Source organism: Coccinella septempunctata, chromosome 5 (genome assembly GCF_907165205.1).
Source record: "Coccinella septempunctata chromosome 5, icCocSept1.1, whole genome shotgun sequence".
Classification (NCBI taxonomy): Eukaryota; Metazoa; Arthropoda; class Insecta; order Coleoptera; family Coccinellidae; genus Coccinella; species Coccinella septempunctata.
Window position 1 is genome coordinate 6,609,081 of NC_058193.1, and position 16,231 is coordinate 6,625,311.

General features: G+C 33.8%; 1 protein-coding gene across 6 annotated transcripts in view; it reads left to right on the plus strand.

The window, feature by feature from the left end:
- Window positions 1-16,231, plus strand: part of LOC123314392 (CUGBP Elav-like family member 1) — a 746,764-nt gene that overhangs the window by 457,276 nt on the left and 273,257 nt on the right. Inside the window, exons 1-2 of one of the 6 annotated variants that reach the window (XM_044899674.1) lie at window positions 9,286-9,477; window positions 9,580-9,616. The exons of 4 other annotated variants lie outside the window; for them this stretch is intronic. In XM_044899674.1, coding sequence (XP_044755609.1) covers window positions 9,594-9,616 — 23 coding nt within the window. In that variant the 5' untranslated portion in view covers window positions 9,286-9,477; window positions 9,580-9,593. Of the gene's footprint in view, window positions 1-9,284; window positions 9,478-9,579; window positions 9,617-16,231 lie in introns of those variants that run through there. One more of the 6 variants, XM_044899673.1, reaches the window with a different exon arrangement.

The window sequence follows — 16,231 nt, forward strand, 5'->3', positions numbered from 1 at the left end:
ATGTTTATTCTGTTCCAATTCCTTCTTGTTTGACTATTAGATGAATTCACCACAGGAGAATTTTAGGAAAAAAAATCGATACCAGTTTCGCCAAAGAGAATATTGATTAAGGACTGAACCGGCGAATTTCTCAGAACTTTCATTGTTCTATCAATGATTTGATAGTGACTTGGTTCCAGAATTGAATCACTGCAAATTTTTTATTCCCAAATTGAGTGGAGAAAACGTAAATGAGAACAAAATTTAAAGTGAGAATGACATTTTCAATGCTCTCATCATCTGTTAAATAGACTATAAGGCCTGACGCAAATAGAAACTCAGGTTGGTGAGGTGACGCAGCTTTTTCCTGCGCTGCACATACTATCTGACAAGTCACTGTCACTCTTTATTTACGCGGTCTTGGTCTTTTCTATGTTTTACAAAAACTCACGCTACGTCACCTCACTAACCTGCGTTTCTATTTGCGCCTGGCCTTAGTGAAACATAGAAAAAACGAAGACCGCGCAAATAAAGCGTGACAGTGACTTGTCAGATAGTACGTGCAGCGCAGGATAAAGCTGCGTCACCCTGCGTCACCTCACCAACCTGCGCAGCGTGAGTTTTTGTAAAACATGGTAAAGAGCAAGACCGCGCAAATAAAGCGTAACAGTGACTTGTCAGATAGTATGTGCAGCGCAGCAAAAAGCTGCGTCACCCTGGGTCACCTCAGCAACCTGCGTTTCTATTTGCGCCTGGGCTAATAGTTACTTTCCTATCAAGTGCGGAAGGTGATATTTGCCCGCACGAAACTGCCATTGCCCGAACGATGCGAAGCAGAGTTCGGGTAAGCAGTTGGCTTTCGGTGCGTAGAGACATGACAGAATTTAATTTACTCTATAATATTTGCGTGCGGGAAAGGAATTGCAGGCGTGTTTCCCGCACCTTTTGGGAAATTGACTCTTTGCAACTTGAGATGCGTGGGGAAAAAAGGATTGAATGCGCACGCTTGTAGAAAAATAAATTTATCTGAAACCGTCAAACAGCTGCTGAATCTATAATCTGCGATCAAACTTCCTGAAAATGGAGATAAGAGCAGCTGCAAATTCATATTTTTTTTTTTTTTTTGAAAAGTATGAGCAACGTTACATACAAAAATTTTTTTCCGAGGGGTTTGTCGTCCCTAGTGATCTTTGCCATTCTGTCTACGCTCATTCTGTCCACATGTCCGAATGTGCAGTTGATAAAACAAAAGCCGTAATGAGTAGAATTTATCCACTCATAAGCAGAAGAAGTCATATGAATGAGAACATCAAGTTGACGATGATTAAAACTATCGCGCGACCACAACTCATATATGGATCGGCGGCATGGGGCTTCGCAGCCAAGACCCACATCAAGAGAATACAGGCCACTGAGAATAAACTCCTTAGAATGGCGATGGATGTACCCTGGTTAGTTAGGAACAAACAAATCTACAAAGGACTTGGAATGGGAACCAGTTACAGAATTTATGAAGAGAAAGGCGGAAAGGATATTCGACAAAGCCATACAACATCCAAATGAGGAACTACGAAGATAAGTCGACTACGATCCAACAGAAGGAGCTAGAAGGTTCGTTGTTATCTTGATAGCCATGATATTATGGCAGAGGATAAGCAGCCAGCACAAAAGTTGATATGCCATTCGAAAGTACACTAAATGAGGTATTTTTTACTGAAAAGAAATTATGTGCATAATTATTGATTTTTCATCGATAAAACCATTGGAAAAATAGGACTAATTTTGTTCACTTCAGATTCGTGATATTCATCTCCTTACCACGCCAGCAATAAGACTTTTTTCTGTACACATACTCTCTTATCTCGTAGCAAATTTATTGCCCTTTCTGAATATGTAATCAAATTTGACGAGGCTACAAGGAAAACTGAATAGGGATTGAGTTTATGAAAAAACTTGAAATATTTCCTGAAATCAAGAAATGTTAAATTGAAGAATAACCGTCAACATTTCGACCATGTGTTATACGACATTTTTCGTTACAAATCACTCGTCTGACCCCCCTTCGAAGTTTGGCCACTTTAAAAGTAGACACCCTGTATACCAGGTGGCCCACCCCAGACGGGGCGCTCATTTTGAGGGAGTAAATGAAGAAATTTTGAAAATCTTTTCTTGTGGTGTGTGTAGGATGTCCCAAAGCACAATTTACAATTATTGTCTTATATACAGGGGGTTCGAAAACAAAGATATAGACCAAAGTTACACTTTTCTAAATGTAACACCCTATATTTGACCTCAAAAATGGAATGGCCCTCTCAAATTATGATGAGTTTCTTCAGATTACTTTATAGCTCAGAAGCACCCTTCACGAGATAATGGCATAAATTCGAAAATATGGAGTTTTTTTAAATAGCAATTAATGAAGAAACTAGTTACGCCAGCTATACAGACAGAATTTTTTCGAGTAGACAAAATGGCTACTCTCACATATAAAAGAAAATTTCAACTCGGTAATATACAGAATGATAATAATTAATTCTCAAACATCAACTACATATACATACATACATATATATATATATATATATATACTTTCTTATTTCAAATGGCACACCCGGTATTTCTATATCTCGTTGAAGGTAAAAATTAATTTCGAAACTATATTCATAAAATTTTTCTACATCTGAACCTGATAGTTTCTGAGCAATTTTCGATTTTTGATTCAAAACTAGTAAATCATTTTCGCCATTATCTCGTAAATGGCCCTTCTAAGGTATAAAGTGATCTGAAGAAAATCATCATAACAGAAAGCTATCCCCAGAAATCCAAGACTTGATTGAGGAAAAACGAAGAGCCAAGAAGAAAACCTTCAATAGAACACTAGCACTACAGGATGAAAGAGAACTAAACAGACTCACTCCAGAGCTAAACACAAGATTAGTGGAAGAACACAACGGTAGATTCGACAATTACATGGCAAGAATAAACGACGGGAACGAACACCCATGGAAAATTGCGAAAGCATTAAGGAAAACATCTTCTAAAATACCGCCTATGACAACGAAAAACGGTATAGAACTATAAGCTAAAATGGCTTGAACGTACGAGGCGAAAAAATCTATTCGAAAAACCAAAAAGAAAAAAACAGCACAATTAATCGTTCAAACTAATAATTTCAAAGTCCAATAAAGACGGCTGTTTGTATTTATTCAGTAAGTATGTATTAGTTTATCGAGTAAAATGTTGACATGACTAGTCATGTCTACATTAATTCCTCGAAATTTTCTCCATTTCGTCTGATAATAAGAATAATTTATATAAATTAGTACATTATTTTAGATGTAGGAGTTTTTTCGTTTTTCGACGAAGAAGGGTATTTAAGACAAAATATTTCATTTTTTGTATTGGTTTGTCAATTAAATTTCAACATCTTGTATATTCGAAACGAAGCAATGAGCAATGTTATAGAAATTCGCAAAAATTTCGTCTTGATGGTTAAAAAATAGAATTCAGGTCGTCTTCCGCAAATTTCTCAGAAAAAAATCTGCAAAAGAAGTCTACAAGCCCGATGAAATGAGGTGGTTACAATTGAAAACAATGGAGTATTTATCAAAATAAGAATTCTGAATAAAATATGTAATTCATGTCCCAGAGTAGGTGTTAAAATATGGTAATAAAAATAAAAAATTTTCATTTAAATGATGAATACTAAAGGCGGCTGCACGATTGCCCTGGAATGAGAACGGAAAAAAAATTAAATTCGACTTATCGAAAACTGGTTGTGCATAGGTACTCAAAATATGTTTTTTCTACAAACGTCAAAAAATGACAAGGTTCGCGCATTGACAACAATATGCGAAGTGACCCTTTTTTTCATTTTCCCTCGTTACCATGACACCGTGAGCGAAGTAGTGTGCGAAATACTTACTTCGCACACTGCATGTAAACTATATGGGATATTTATTTATTAATGTATAACAATAATTAAGGCTTTCAAATTGTGAGAAAATTTAACACTACCTAACTTTATTTATTATTCACAATGTTAACATTGATGGTGCATCCAGTGCACGAACCAATAATTAGGTATTCCTAAACCAGATAACTCAGATTCAGCTCGTGATATCGTAGATTTGGCAGTTGGATAAGACTATCCATTTTTGATTTGCAAGCAACTGCCGTAGAGGTGACAGCACTTGATCCTGAAATTTCAATACTCTTTTTCATATTAAGCTAAACATGTTACTTATTTTAGAATAATATTTTTGACGTTTGTAGAAAAAATTTTGTTTGCAACTCATGCGCGAAATACTTTGGTGATCTCGACTATTTTTTTCAACTCGGCTGCGCCTCGTTAAAAAAAAATCAGTTCTCGATCACCAAAGTAGCATTTCGCGCACTGGATACAAAAATAACTATTTTCCGTTCTCCCTGGGCAGTTTTGCAGCCTCATTAACTCATTTTACTTGATCAACACTGTATATGTTATTTGAAAAATAAATATAGGTAATTTGTGTTTTCGCGAAAATTCCAAAAGGGCTGAATATATTTCTATACGGCCCAAAACAGATATGCTGCTTTTGAAAATTAACTATTTCCCGCATGCTTCGAACATTTTCATTGGCATTTATGAATTGAATGATTATTTGATACTTCAACGGCTCCAATCTGAAGGCCACCGCCATTTGTGCAAATGTTTTTACAGCATTGAAATTTCTGAAAATTTATAGTATTTCCGTCAAAATCGACATGGAAATTAACAGGCTTCACGGCAAAATTGAAAAATGGAATGAAGTAGATGTTCATGCAACATGTCTAACACTATTTTTCGATACAAGCAGTTAGAAGTACGTGTGAAAGCAGTAAGGTACTATATTTACATTGAAATTTGTTTTTATTTTCATTAGTATTATCTTCCTTTCCCTGTCATTTGTTGACACTTACTCGAAGACACCGTATATGTGCTGCCATTGGCAAAATTATGTAGGGCAGACTAGGGAGCATTGATACATGGGGAGGCTTGATACAGGCTTATATCCGCGATCTGTAGCCGTTTTCGAAAGTATTATACTAGTGAACACTATTCTTTAGCAGAGGGCATTGCGTGACGTTAATATGTAAGGCTAACAGTAGTTTGTTTGTGAAATATTCAACGAAGAGTGTTTCGAGGTGAGAAATTGTAAGTTTTTACTCAAGTTACCTAAGGGTTTTATGATCATGCATTAATTATTCGGCATAAACACACATTTCACTGGGAAATATGCATAAAACTACTCAATTTACAGTTTTATTCGCTTTTCAAAATATATGGGTATAAGATGAAAACATAAATCACTTTAAAAATTGCTTTCAGGGAGGTTTGAGACATTTGTCGTGGGGAGGCCTGATACATGTATAATCTTCAAAAAATATTCCGTAGCTAGTTGGATAGGCCTACATGAAGGCGTCTTCACCATCCAACATATCAAAGGGATTTTTAAAAACCGTACAATCCCCATGTATTAAACGAGGCCGACTTTTCTTGTGTGGAAGTGACTAACTGACAATTTCCTGATTTTTCTACACCTATGGGACCAAAGCAAGCCAGTATCATTGCTGACCTACCTTCTGATCGAAATAATCCTCTCGATTACAATCCCAGTACATCGTATCAATCCTCCCATATGTGGGGAGGCTTGAGACAGTTTGCATGTTTTTGTGTTCAACGTTCTGTACAGAATAAGAAGTTTATGTTTTGAGACTTCTATATTCATTTTGTTGAACGATTAATTGAAGAATTATATAATATAAGAAAAGTCCTGCTTCTTCATATAATTCAGTTTCCAGAATAAAAATTCCAAAAAACGTATCAACCCTCCCCAGTCTCCTCTAATTGAAGAATTATATAATATAAGAAAAGTCCTGTTCCTTCATATAATTCAGTTTCCAGAATAAAAATTCCAAAAAACGTATCAACCCTCCCCAGTCTCCCCTACTCATGAAATATATAGGGTGTCCAAAACTAGTGAATCGAACGTCACACCACGATAGAGTAGACCAAATATTATCGAATGACACCAACATTAGTTGAACGAAAATGTACCGTTTCCAAAATGATCAGAATTTTATTAAAATACCTAAAGTTAAATATTTTTCTTAATCACAGGGCCAGTTAGTCAAAAAGGATATCGATTTCAAATTGAATTGAACTAAGATTATTGTTTTATCTCCCCTAATTTAAATTATTTTGAGTAGTTAATTTATTACCTAAGTAAATGTAAATTAAAACAATTGTTTTTTCTAAATGATTTTTATTACTAAGAATAAACCTCCTCTATAGGGGTGATAATATGGGAGAAAAACGCTATCCTTAATCTCAAATTGGCCTTGTGATTGAAAAAATAGTTCGAAAATCGGCAAATTTAGGTTAGGTTTTTTCAGAAACGGTACATTTTCGCCCAACTACTGTTGGTGTCATTCGAGAGTATTTGATCTACTCTATCGTGGTGAGACGTTTGATTCACTAGTTTTGGGACACCCTGTATTTATGCCAGTTCATGGTGACTTGAATATACGCGTGTGAATTTATGGTGAATTTCAATACATATATTCTTCAGTTCGATTTATTTTATGTTGAAAAGAATTGATGAGAGTTGTCCAGAGTTGGCCACATTAGCACATTGAGTAACCATTTTTTCAAGGACCGTGACTACACTGCTTGCCTACACCAATTGTCCGACAAACTAAAATGGTCCTTCTAAAAAAATTGTTGTTATGTACCAAGCACCACAATAAATCAGGACCTTCACTACCATACCATATAATCTACTTGTACAATCTCCTTGTAACAGTACACTCAGATGAGAATGTCGATTTGTGGGAAAACTGAGGTAACATTGATGGATTTTTTCCCAAAACGCTTAAAAGAGTGTCTCATAAGAATGTATTATGTCAGCCATCAAAATGAATTATAAAATGGTATACCTAAATTCTTATCGCCAATACAGACAGGAACGAAATGCACCTATGTAGGTATATGTTGTTGAATTATGATTATTAGCCTTCTGTCAATTTTTCAAATGTATACAAATATTTGAGGGGGATGAGTTGTTTTCATGACAACGACGAAAAATGTTCCAATAGATTTTACTTAAGCTCCAAATTTTTGCCCGTTTGGGCAACAAAAAACTAAGAGTCATTACCTCACAAAAAAACTGAATCTGACGGATAACTCGATATAAAAAGGGTGAGTCTTTGACTTGTACATTATCTTTCAACAGTAGTCTCTTGAGGTCAAAGAAAACTATTTTTTCATTTACCATATCCATAAGTGACCGTTCAACTCACTTTTAAAACTTGGGTTCTTTGAGTTTCTGGTATTTTTATGGTCATAATGGTGAAACTGAAATATGTTAGTGGAATTTTGTATTCGGAGAAGATGTGTCACATCAATGGAAAACTATATTCCGAAAACCATTGCATTCGATAGAATCGTTTGAGAGATATAACGGAAACCTATATTTTTCATGGATTTTCAAGAGCCTGTATCTATCTTTTCTGCTGAGCCGAATTAGAAAAAAATGGTAAAGAGAAAAAGAGTTTTTTTTGGACCTCAGGAATCTTGTATGTAAGATTATATGTAGAAATCTGAAACTCACTTTGTATCGGACAAATTCCTTTTTCTGATCCATGAGCTCCGATATCGTCAAATGGGAAATTGAACATCATATTTCAAAAAACTTTCGGAAAAGTGCTACAAAAATTAGTTTGTGCATTCCAATATATATTATACATCAGAATAAATTATGATTACTACTCTCTGCCCCAATATTCATGCGTTTCCCAATTTCATTATAAAAGCTTTAGTTTACAGATTTCAATATCGGGAAAAAGAAGTCAATAATTTTGCTAAGAAATCTAAAACAGAACGATACTGAGATTTTTTTTCACTAAAATATTCAGTTTTTCTCTACTGAACAGTAGATCAAATTTGATCAACTCACTCACACTCTATAGTGTTCACTGTACTGAAATTCATTTCCGCTTCAATTCGAAATGTGGGTTCTACGAATTTTGGACATTATTATAGCTCAGAAAGAAAGTAGTAGTGATAGTAGTCCGTGGAGTTGTATAATTACACGATACAAATAAAGGTATTCTCCACGTACAATAATTTATTCCTATGACACGATACAATGCATCTCGGCAAGCTAACTTGCCATCATCAGGTATTCGGAAATATGAACATCAACAACGGTGACAAAATTTGTTCAAATTTTGTATCCCCTTACAGAAATAATTTATTCTAAGAGGAGAAAATCTTTATTTGTATCGTGTAATTGACAAAAATAAAGTTTTGTCATTTCGATAGAACCTTTTTGACATATTTTATTGAACTAAGCAAGCGCTTCCCTATCAAAACTTCTGATATGTCGATAAGGATCTATCGAAAAGACAAAACTTTGATTCTGACAAAATTACGCTATTAAAATAATGGTCCTCATAACTGAAATATCTGTAATTACCATTTTACAATGACGGTTTTGATAAATCAAAATTAATTTATTTTGTGAACCTTTTTTATTTCTCTCGAACTATCTCTAGAAACTATGAGGAACACTTTCATATTAATCGAAGAATCATTTTGATCAAAAGTACAGTGGCCAGTAAAGTAGCGCCACTAATTTGATTTCTCATTACAATCCACAATTGTTAATCTATTCGAGTACAAATAATCGAATATTCGACTGTAAATGCGAATAGGTATTCTAGTCATTCAATTTTTATTTCGAATAATTCATGATTTAATCATCTAGCAAATCACATTGTGTGTATATACGTAATTTCAATTACTTAGAAATATTTTTGGAAGAAATGAATTCCTCTTTTATTTGGAAAAAGTACTTCCTATAAGTATTCTTGACAGTTTTTTTTTCAATTCATTTATTGAACATTTGAATTCAATATTTATAATAGGTAGCTTCTTTAGAGAGATTTATGGTGTCACAAATCACGAATAGAAAGAAGTTGAAACTGAAAAAATTATTTCAAATGCACTACACAGTTTTCGTAATTAGTGAAATTAAAATGAAGTGGATTTCATCTTAATTATTTTGGGAGACTCCTATAAATAATTTATATGTATATCGGCATTCGATCGTTGCACATAGGTACTCATTCAAATGAATATAATCTGTTCTACTTAATTGAAAAAACTAAAAAAAATATCAACATTCGGTTACTTTGTTATCGTCAAGGAATGATTGGTTGGAATAATGAATACATGTAAGAATTCTATCCCCACCGAATTTGCTTATGTTTTCCCGATGGACGTTGAAATCTCCTCTCCTGGATCGGCACGCGCGTGTTCAGGTTGAACGATTGTTGTGTTCGGTGAATTCTTCAAGAAAATAATATTTTCTTATTTTTTCCATATCTTCGTGTTCGAAAATTGCATTCATATCAAAAAAAAATGTTGGAATATATGTTTCAAAATGTTAAGAAAGATTTTCTTGGATCAAAGTGAGTCTCCTGTTACTCCGAAATAATTCACAATCGTTATTTTCTCAATGCACTCATTTCTGTGACATATGATGAATTCTAATATATAATTTTTTTTTTCAGGTGAGTTTTAACGAATGAAGATAATAATTGGGGTGCGGTGAGTTATGAAATAATTTTGACATTGAAAAATTTTACACATATACAAAACCTTCATAGTGAAATATAAGAATTCGAATCGCCACCAGATTTGAGTAATTTTTACAATTCAAGGTTATATGTTTTGTCGTGGAGGCAAAGTGATTATAAAACCAACAAAGAGACCCAGTAAATAAATTTGCTTCATAATTTTATACTCTATCGTAATACATAATATCTCAAGAAATAAATATTTTAAGGAGATCGAAGAATGTCCGATACGTCGAAAAATTTTTTCATTTTTCCTGGAACTAGTTTCTGCTGATCTTGTGCTTGTCGAGTTATACAGGGTGTTTCATTAGTCGTTAACCATAGGCTAATGGTGAATGCAGGCGTTCAGAACACTTGCTTGTTATGTGTCCTAAGGCTATAAGTTTTGGAGATACGGGGTGATTCATGAACATTGGCCTTAATTTTCGATAGCCATAACTCTGGACTGCAAGGTCCGATTTCGATCAAATTTTATATGTTTCTTCACTTTGGAATGCTCTTTCAAACGGCTCATGGAATATCAATATTTTCAGCGAAGTACTCAGAATATCATGATTTTTCATTCAAGCCCCAGAAACTTCGTTATTGCCATAAAAAACTGCATTATTTATGAAAAATTCAATTTTCACTTTGCATGGCACACTCGTCACAAGGGAATAGGGACCGGTCGAATTCAAATTTCATGACATTTTTCCGAAATGCGGTCCTGTTTTCATTCCTTCGGTGATAATATTTATTGTCCTTTACCGAGATTCTTAATTATTTTAAATTCTGTTCAGTTCTCTTTCAATTTAACACACTCCACGTACTGAGTGTTCGTAAAAAAGTGATTAAAATTATGCAAAGTCGAACTGTGAATTCTTTTGAAATTACATATTGAATTTAGATACAAATGATGTAAAAACTTTTGAAAAATATTATCTATAAATGTATTTGCTTCATAACACACATGAGTATCAAAATTTATTCTTCCGAAGAACCTTAAACTTTTTATTTCCTTTCATAATAAATCAATAAAAATGTATTATCATAAGAGATATTCGAAATGGAGTTCTTTCATCTCTTACATTTCCTAGCTCTTAAAATCAGATTGTTTATTGCCCTTCTTTTCATATCGGGATTTCGTTTAACTTCTGCGCGTCTTTATTTCCTTGGCTAAATTATTTAGTGTCTTTGGACGAGATTTTAATTTTTTTTAATTTCTGTTCAACTCTTTTTCATTTTGAATCCTCAGTTCCCACAAAGTGTGCGTGCAAAAGTGACTCAAGGCAGCATTTGCGGCAGAGGTTGGATATACGGGGTGATTCATAAACATTGGCCCAAATTTGCGATCACCATAACTATGAAGCTCAATCTCCGATTTCGATAAAAGTTTATGGGTTGGTTCACTTCAGAAAGCTTTCTCGAACGGTTCATGAAATATCAATATTTTCAGGGCAGTACGCAGAATATCATGATTTTACTTTCAAGCTCCAAAATCTATATTTTTTACGTCAGTTACAGAAATTCCGTTATTGCCATGAAAAACTACAAAAGTCATTCTAAGGAATTCAATTTTCATCTTGCATGGCACACTTGTCACAAAAGAATAGGAACCGGACGCATTAATCTTTCATGTAATTTTTTCGAAATGCGGTCCTGTTTCTGTTCCTTTGGAGATAATATTTATTGTCTTTTGCTGAGATTTTAAATTATTTTGAATTCTTTTCAACTCTCTATCAATTTAAAACCTCAGCACCCACTGAGTGTTTGTTAAAAAGTGATTAGAAATATGCAAAATCGAGATATGACTTCTTTTGAAATCACATGTTGAATTTAGATACAAATGATATAAACCCTCTTGGAAAATGTAATCCGTAAGTGTATTTGCTTCATAACATTCAAGAGTATTAAATTTTTTTCTTTCGAAAAACCTATTTATTTCCTTTCATAGAACAAAAATGAAAATGTAGGTACTATCATAAGAGATGTTCGAAATGGAGTTCTTCCATCTCGACACATTTCCCAGCTCTGAAAACCATATTATTTATTGTCCTTATCATATCGGGATTTTGTTTAACTTCTGCGTAGTCTTCTTCTATCCTCTGTCTCAAATGCTCCCGTGAAGTTATTTTAGTGGTATATACTTTCCCTTCCAGATGACCCCACAGAACATAATCCAGAGGTCCACCATTTCCTATTCTTCTGTTCGGAAAGTTGTTATTCAGATATTGCGTAACTAGTCTGAATCGGTGAGGACCTGTACCATCACGCTGAAAGTGAATTCCCTTGATGTTCAAAAAAGCCATATTAAGCATATTTCCTTCGGAATATGAGTCAAATTTTTTTTTTCAAAGCGAATTAAATCTGAAATGTTGCTTTTTATTTGCTCCTGACAAATTAGTGCAACAATTAACGCAGGAGAAAATCGTTTATTTCACTTTTTTTAATTGATTTTGTTCCAGAGATTGGGAGTGAAAACCCTAAAAAAGTTTCTGGAAATGCGGAATCCTCCCAGAATAAATTTCAATCGAAACCCATACAAGTTTATCGAAATCGGATCCTGCATTCCAGAGTTATGGCTATTCCAAATTAAGGCCAATGTTGATGAATCACCCCGTATCTCCCATACTGATAACCTTAGGATACAAAACAAGCGAGTTTTCTGAAAGGTCTGGATGACCTGCATTAACCATTAGGCTATGGCCAACGACTCATGAAACAATCTCCTGTATACCCTCATCTCTTATCCAATGTTAATAACGAAAATATGCTAGATAATAACTACATTGATATATCGCGAACAGGTTGTCTAGCTAAATTGCGTACTGAAGATGTTTAATAAAGACATTTTGTATGAATTTCTCTTATAAACCTCCTGGATATGTTATTTATCAAATTCGAGCATTAGCTGTGATAATAAACCCCAAATAAAAGCAAGGTTTCCTACTTTTACCTGTGCCCAAAACAGGGGTTGCCGGTTCCCAAGGCACGAAAACGTTTTTAATATACCCTCATCCGTTATTTAATCTAGATATCAAATGAAAGGTTATTTAATTCCGAATGCAACCCTATTAGGTTGCCTAGTAAAAAAGTTGGTTGAATCCATAGTGGCCTAAATTTTAAGGTTTTATGATAACAAATTAGGAATATAAATTGAACTGTCCAACTAGCTGAAAAAGTGTTTTAATATTTTACTATAATTCTGGTTGGGAGCACAGATAATTACATAATGGTGGTTATGCCACAAAAAACAGATGTAGAGAGCCATTTCCGACGGGTACGAATCAGAATAATTTTTTGATTGAAAATTTCATCAGATTTTCCGCTATTTATCGGTTTATATATAAATAAAAATTTCGTCAGCAATTATGCGCTATTTCATTTCACTTTTGGCAGTATTTGATTCACGATCGGAAAAATCACCTGTAATTTTTGAGAGATAGAAAATATGTATATGTATGTACAGGCGCCGACTAATTCGATGCTTTGCCAAACGATACCAGATAGAAATTCCGTTTATTGTCAAAAACTCTCTACCTCCGCAAGTAAACTCTTCTCTTGTTCTAGATTAATAATAATTATTATAAATATAATAACTTCATTATTTACGAACGATTGCTGTGAAATTTTGAAATCCTCATAATGAAATTATATCATTCATTAAAAGCCGCCTCCTAGATTGGAACGAACATATGACTTTTGACTTCTTTTCAGTTAGGAAAACCTGAATAGAAATAGTCATTTGTGCAACCAGTTGGGAAAAGCCTTATTTTTCGTAATGAGCGTAATACGAAGAATAGAGACTCAACTTGTTTCACACAATTTTTTTTTCTGATTTTGCATACGAGTGCTTACACTTTCGGAAAAATCTTCTGTATAAAACCTATCTACATGTTTTTCTCTCGCATATAGTAGAGAGCGCAACTCCTCTAACACACTCTTCTCTAACTCCGAAAATTTTACACATAAATCTGGACAACCATGGATTTAACAAACTTTTCGACAAGACAACCTAATTTGGTTGCATTCAGAATTAAATAACCTTTCATTTGATATATAATTCCATCAAATAACTGACTAGGGTATATTAACAACGTCGGCTACTCCAGCGGTGGTGAAAGTGAGTATCTTTCATGTTTTCAGTTCTTTGGGATTGATCCTCCGAGTTAATGCTGGATTTCGATAAATAACATATCAGGGAAGTTTATCCGAAAAAGTTTATACAAAATGTTTTTATTTAACATATTCGGCACGCGATTTAGCTGGGCAATCTATTTGCGATGTATCAATGTAGTTATTATCTAGCATATTTTCGTTATTATCATTGAATGACAGATGAGGGTATCTATATATTTCTAGTACCGTAGCTCAGAGTAATATCATAACTGGATTGATGTGACCGATAGGTTCTTGATGTGAACCATAATGAAACTCAAAACAGATTTTATAATTAACAGAGCCAATTTCTGAAATCTCATGTTTTTCAATTGAGAACGTCATATTTTGATATGGCCCAATGTTCCATGAACGCGCTATGTGATAAAACGGTTTTCAAAAAAAGTTATACTTTTCTCGTCAACAAATATCATTTTTTCAACAGTTTTCCGCAAACCCAAAAATATTGATCCGCCGTTATATGAAACAAAACTACATAAACGTCAACACAAAGAAAGTAATGTAATGAGAAGTTTTCGAAAAATCTTCGAAGCAGCTTAACGCGAAACTATAAATGAAGATTTTTGACAATTTGTCGGGTGCGTTGTTCGCTTTTGACAAATACAAAAATTTCAGAGCGGTAGTAAGAAAATCTTGATAGAAGAAGCTTTCCAGAAAACGTTCAGTTTACAAACTCATTAGTCATTTCTCAAAATGACGGATTTTAGTATCCGACTTCGGCACTGTACGGGGTTGGGTTTAAGTCTGGAATAAAATTAAAATTTGTTAATATTTATTATCTCCCTCCAATACCTCGATAAAAGAATGATGAAGTGTGTTAATTGATTTTTAATTACCCTCATATTCTGGCAATAAAATTGAGTATTCTTCTTCAACCCCTCAGACGGATCCAACGTCCGTTTTTCAAAGGGAAACATATACCATGTGAGGGCTCATTGGAGAGTTCACGTGAAATAGTATCTTTGTTCCTTCAATTTGGCGGTTATTAGCTGAAACACATAAGTCTCTTGAAAATAAGAAGATTATTAATTAGTGTCTCAATCTCGGTCTCAATCAACAACTTATGAAGCACGTTGAACGAATTCCGATTGTACCTATTAATTGACTTACTTGTTACCTACCCAACAGCAACAGCATATATAGCTTTATTTTTATAATAACTACAAAATAGAAAAAGCAAAGATAATGTTCGGATTCCATTTTCCGTAAGCTCTCCCACGTGCAGACACATGATATGTTTCCAGTTGAAAAACGGAACTTGCATGAGGTTGCGGCTAAGGTCTTGAAAAAAACACTCAATTTTATTACTAGAAAATCAAAGTAATTAAATATCATTTGACAGGTTATTGTTTCCAGATTTGTGCCCCACCTTGTATAAATCATGTGATGTTGAATTGAGAAAAACTTATATTTCTCGACAAATGAATTTTTTTATAGAAAAACCTTATATTCAATTCTAATAGTTTCACAACACTTTGAGATGTGAGAAGTTTTTCTTGTTCATCCAAGATATTTGAAAAATGTCGTTTGCCAAAGAAATGCATAAATATTGTGCAGAGCATATTATTTCTGCCTCTTAGTATGGTTTTGGGCTATTTTTCTGCTTCTGGATTACTCCCTCTAACGCTCCCGCATATATTTGTCATCAGCCGTCTTCTGGGTTTCATGCATTCAACCGAAGGAATTCATAGACGGCGAGTAAAAAGACTTTTGATGCTGAGGATGTCACCGATGGATTTTTCTATCAACCCCTTTTTTATTATCGGGAGGCATTGGATAAACTTATTGAATTCTTGAAGGTTTTTACTTCTTTTATATATTTTGAGGTCAGTTACTTTTTAGAAGTGATTGTGGTTTTTAACTGTTATCGGGTATCATAGGGTAATAATTGATAAATTAATTGTAATAATAAGTCACAATCACCAATAAATATAAACATATAATTGATATGTTCTTACAACATCCATTAAAACTACACCGAAATGTATATAATTCACAAAAAAAGATAAAGAAATAAAAAATTCGATTTGATGAAAAACCCATAAATGACATAACTGTTCTCTCAAACAAAATATCTATTTATTCCTGGCACAGAAGGTTATGGTCATTTAAAAAACCTCGATAATCCTCCACTACTCGTAGAGAGTACTCTTCCATTATACATGAATAGTTACCTGATTAAATATAAAAGTTTTTTTTCTACAACATATTAATATTTTGCGTTATTTCCGAGGTTATTTCTGACTCACTCTATATATTGAGTTACAATTCATTCGGAAAAAATTATCCAATTGGAGATATTTATTCATTAACCTTAACATTAATTTGGAGCAAATTCGGACTCTTGATTTTTTGCTGTACGAGGCACCGTTGCCGGTTAAAAAAATAAAACACATTCTCATTCATGAAGGAATCGCCAAAATTTGAT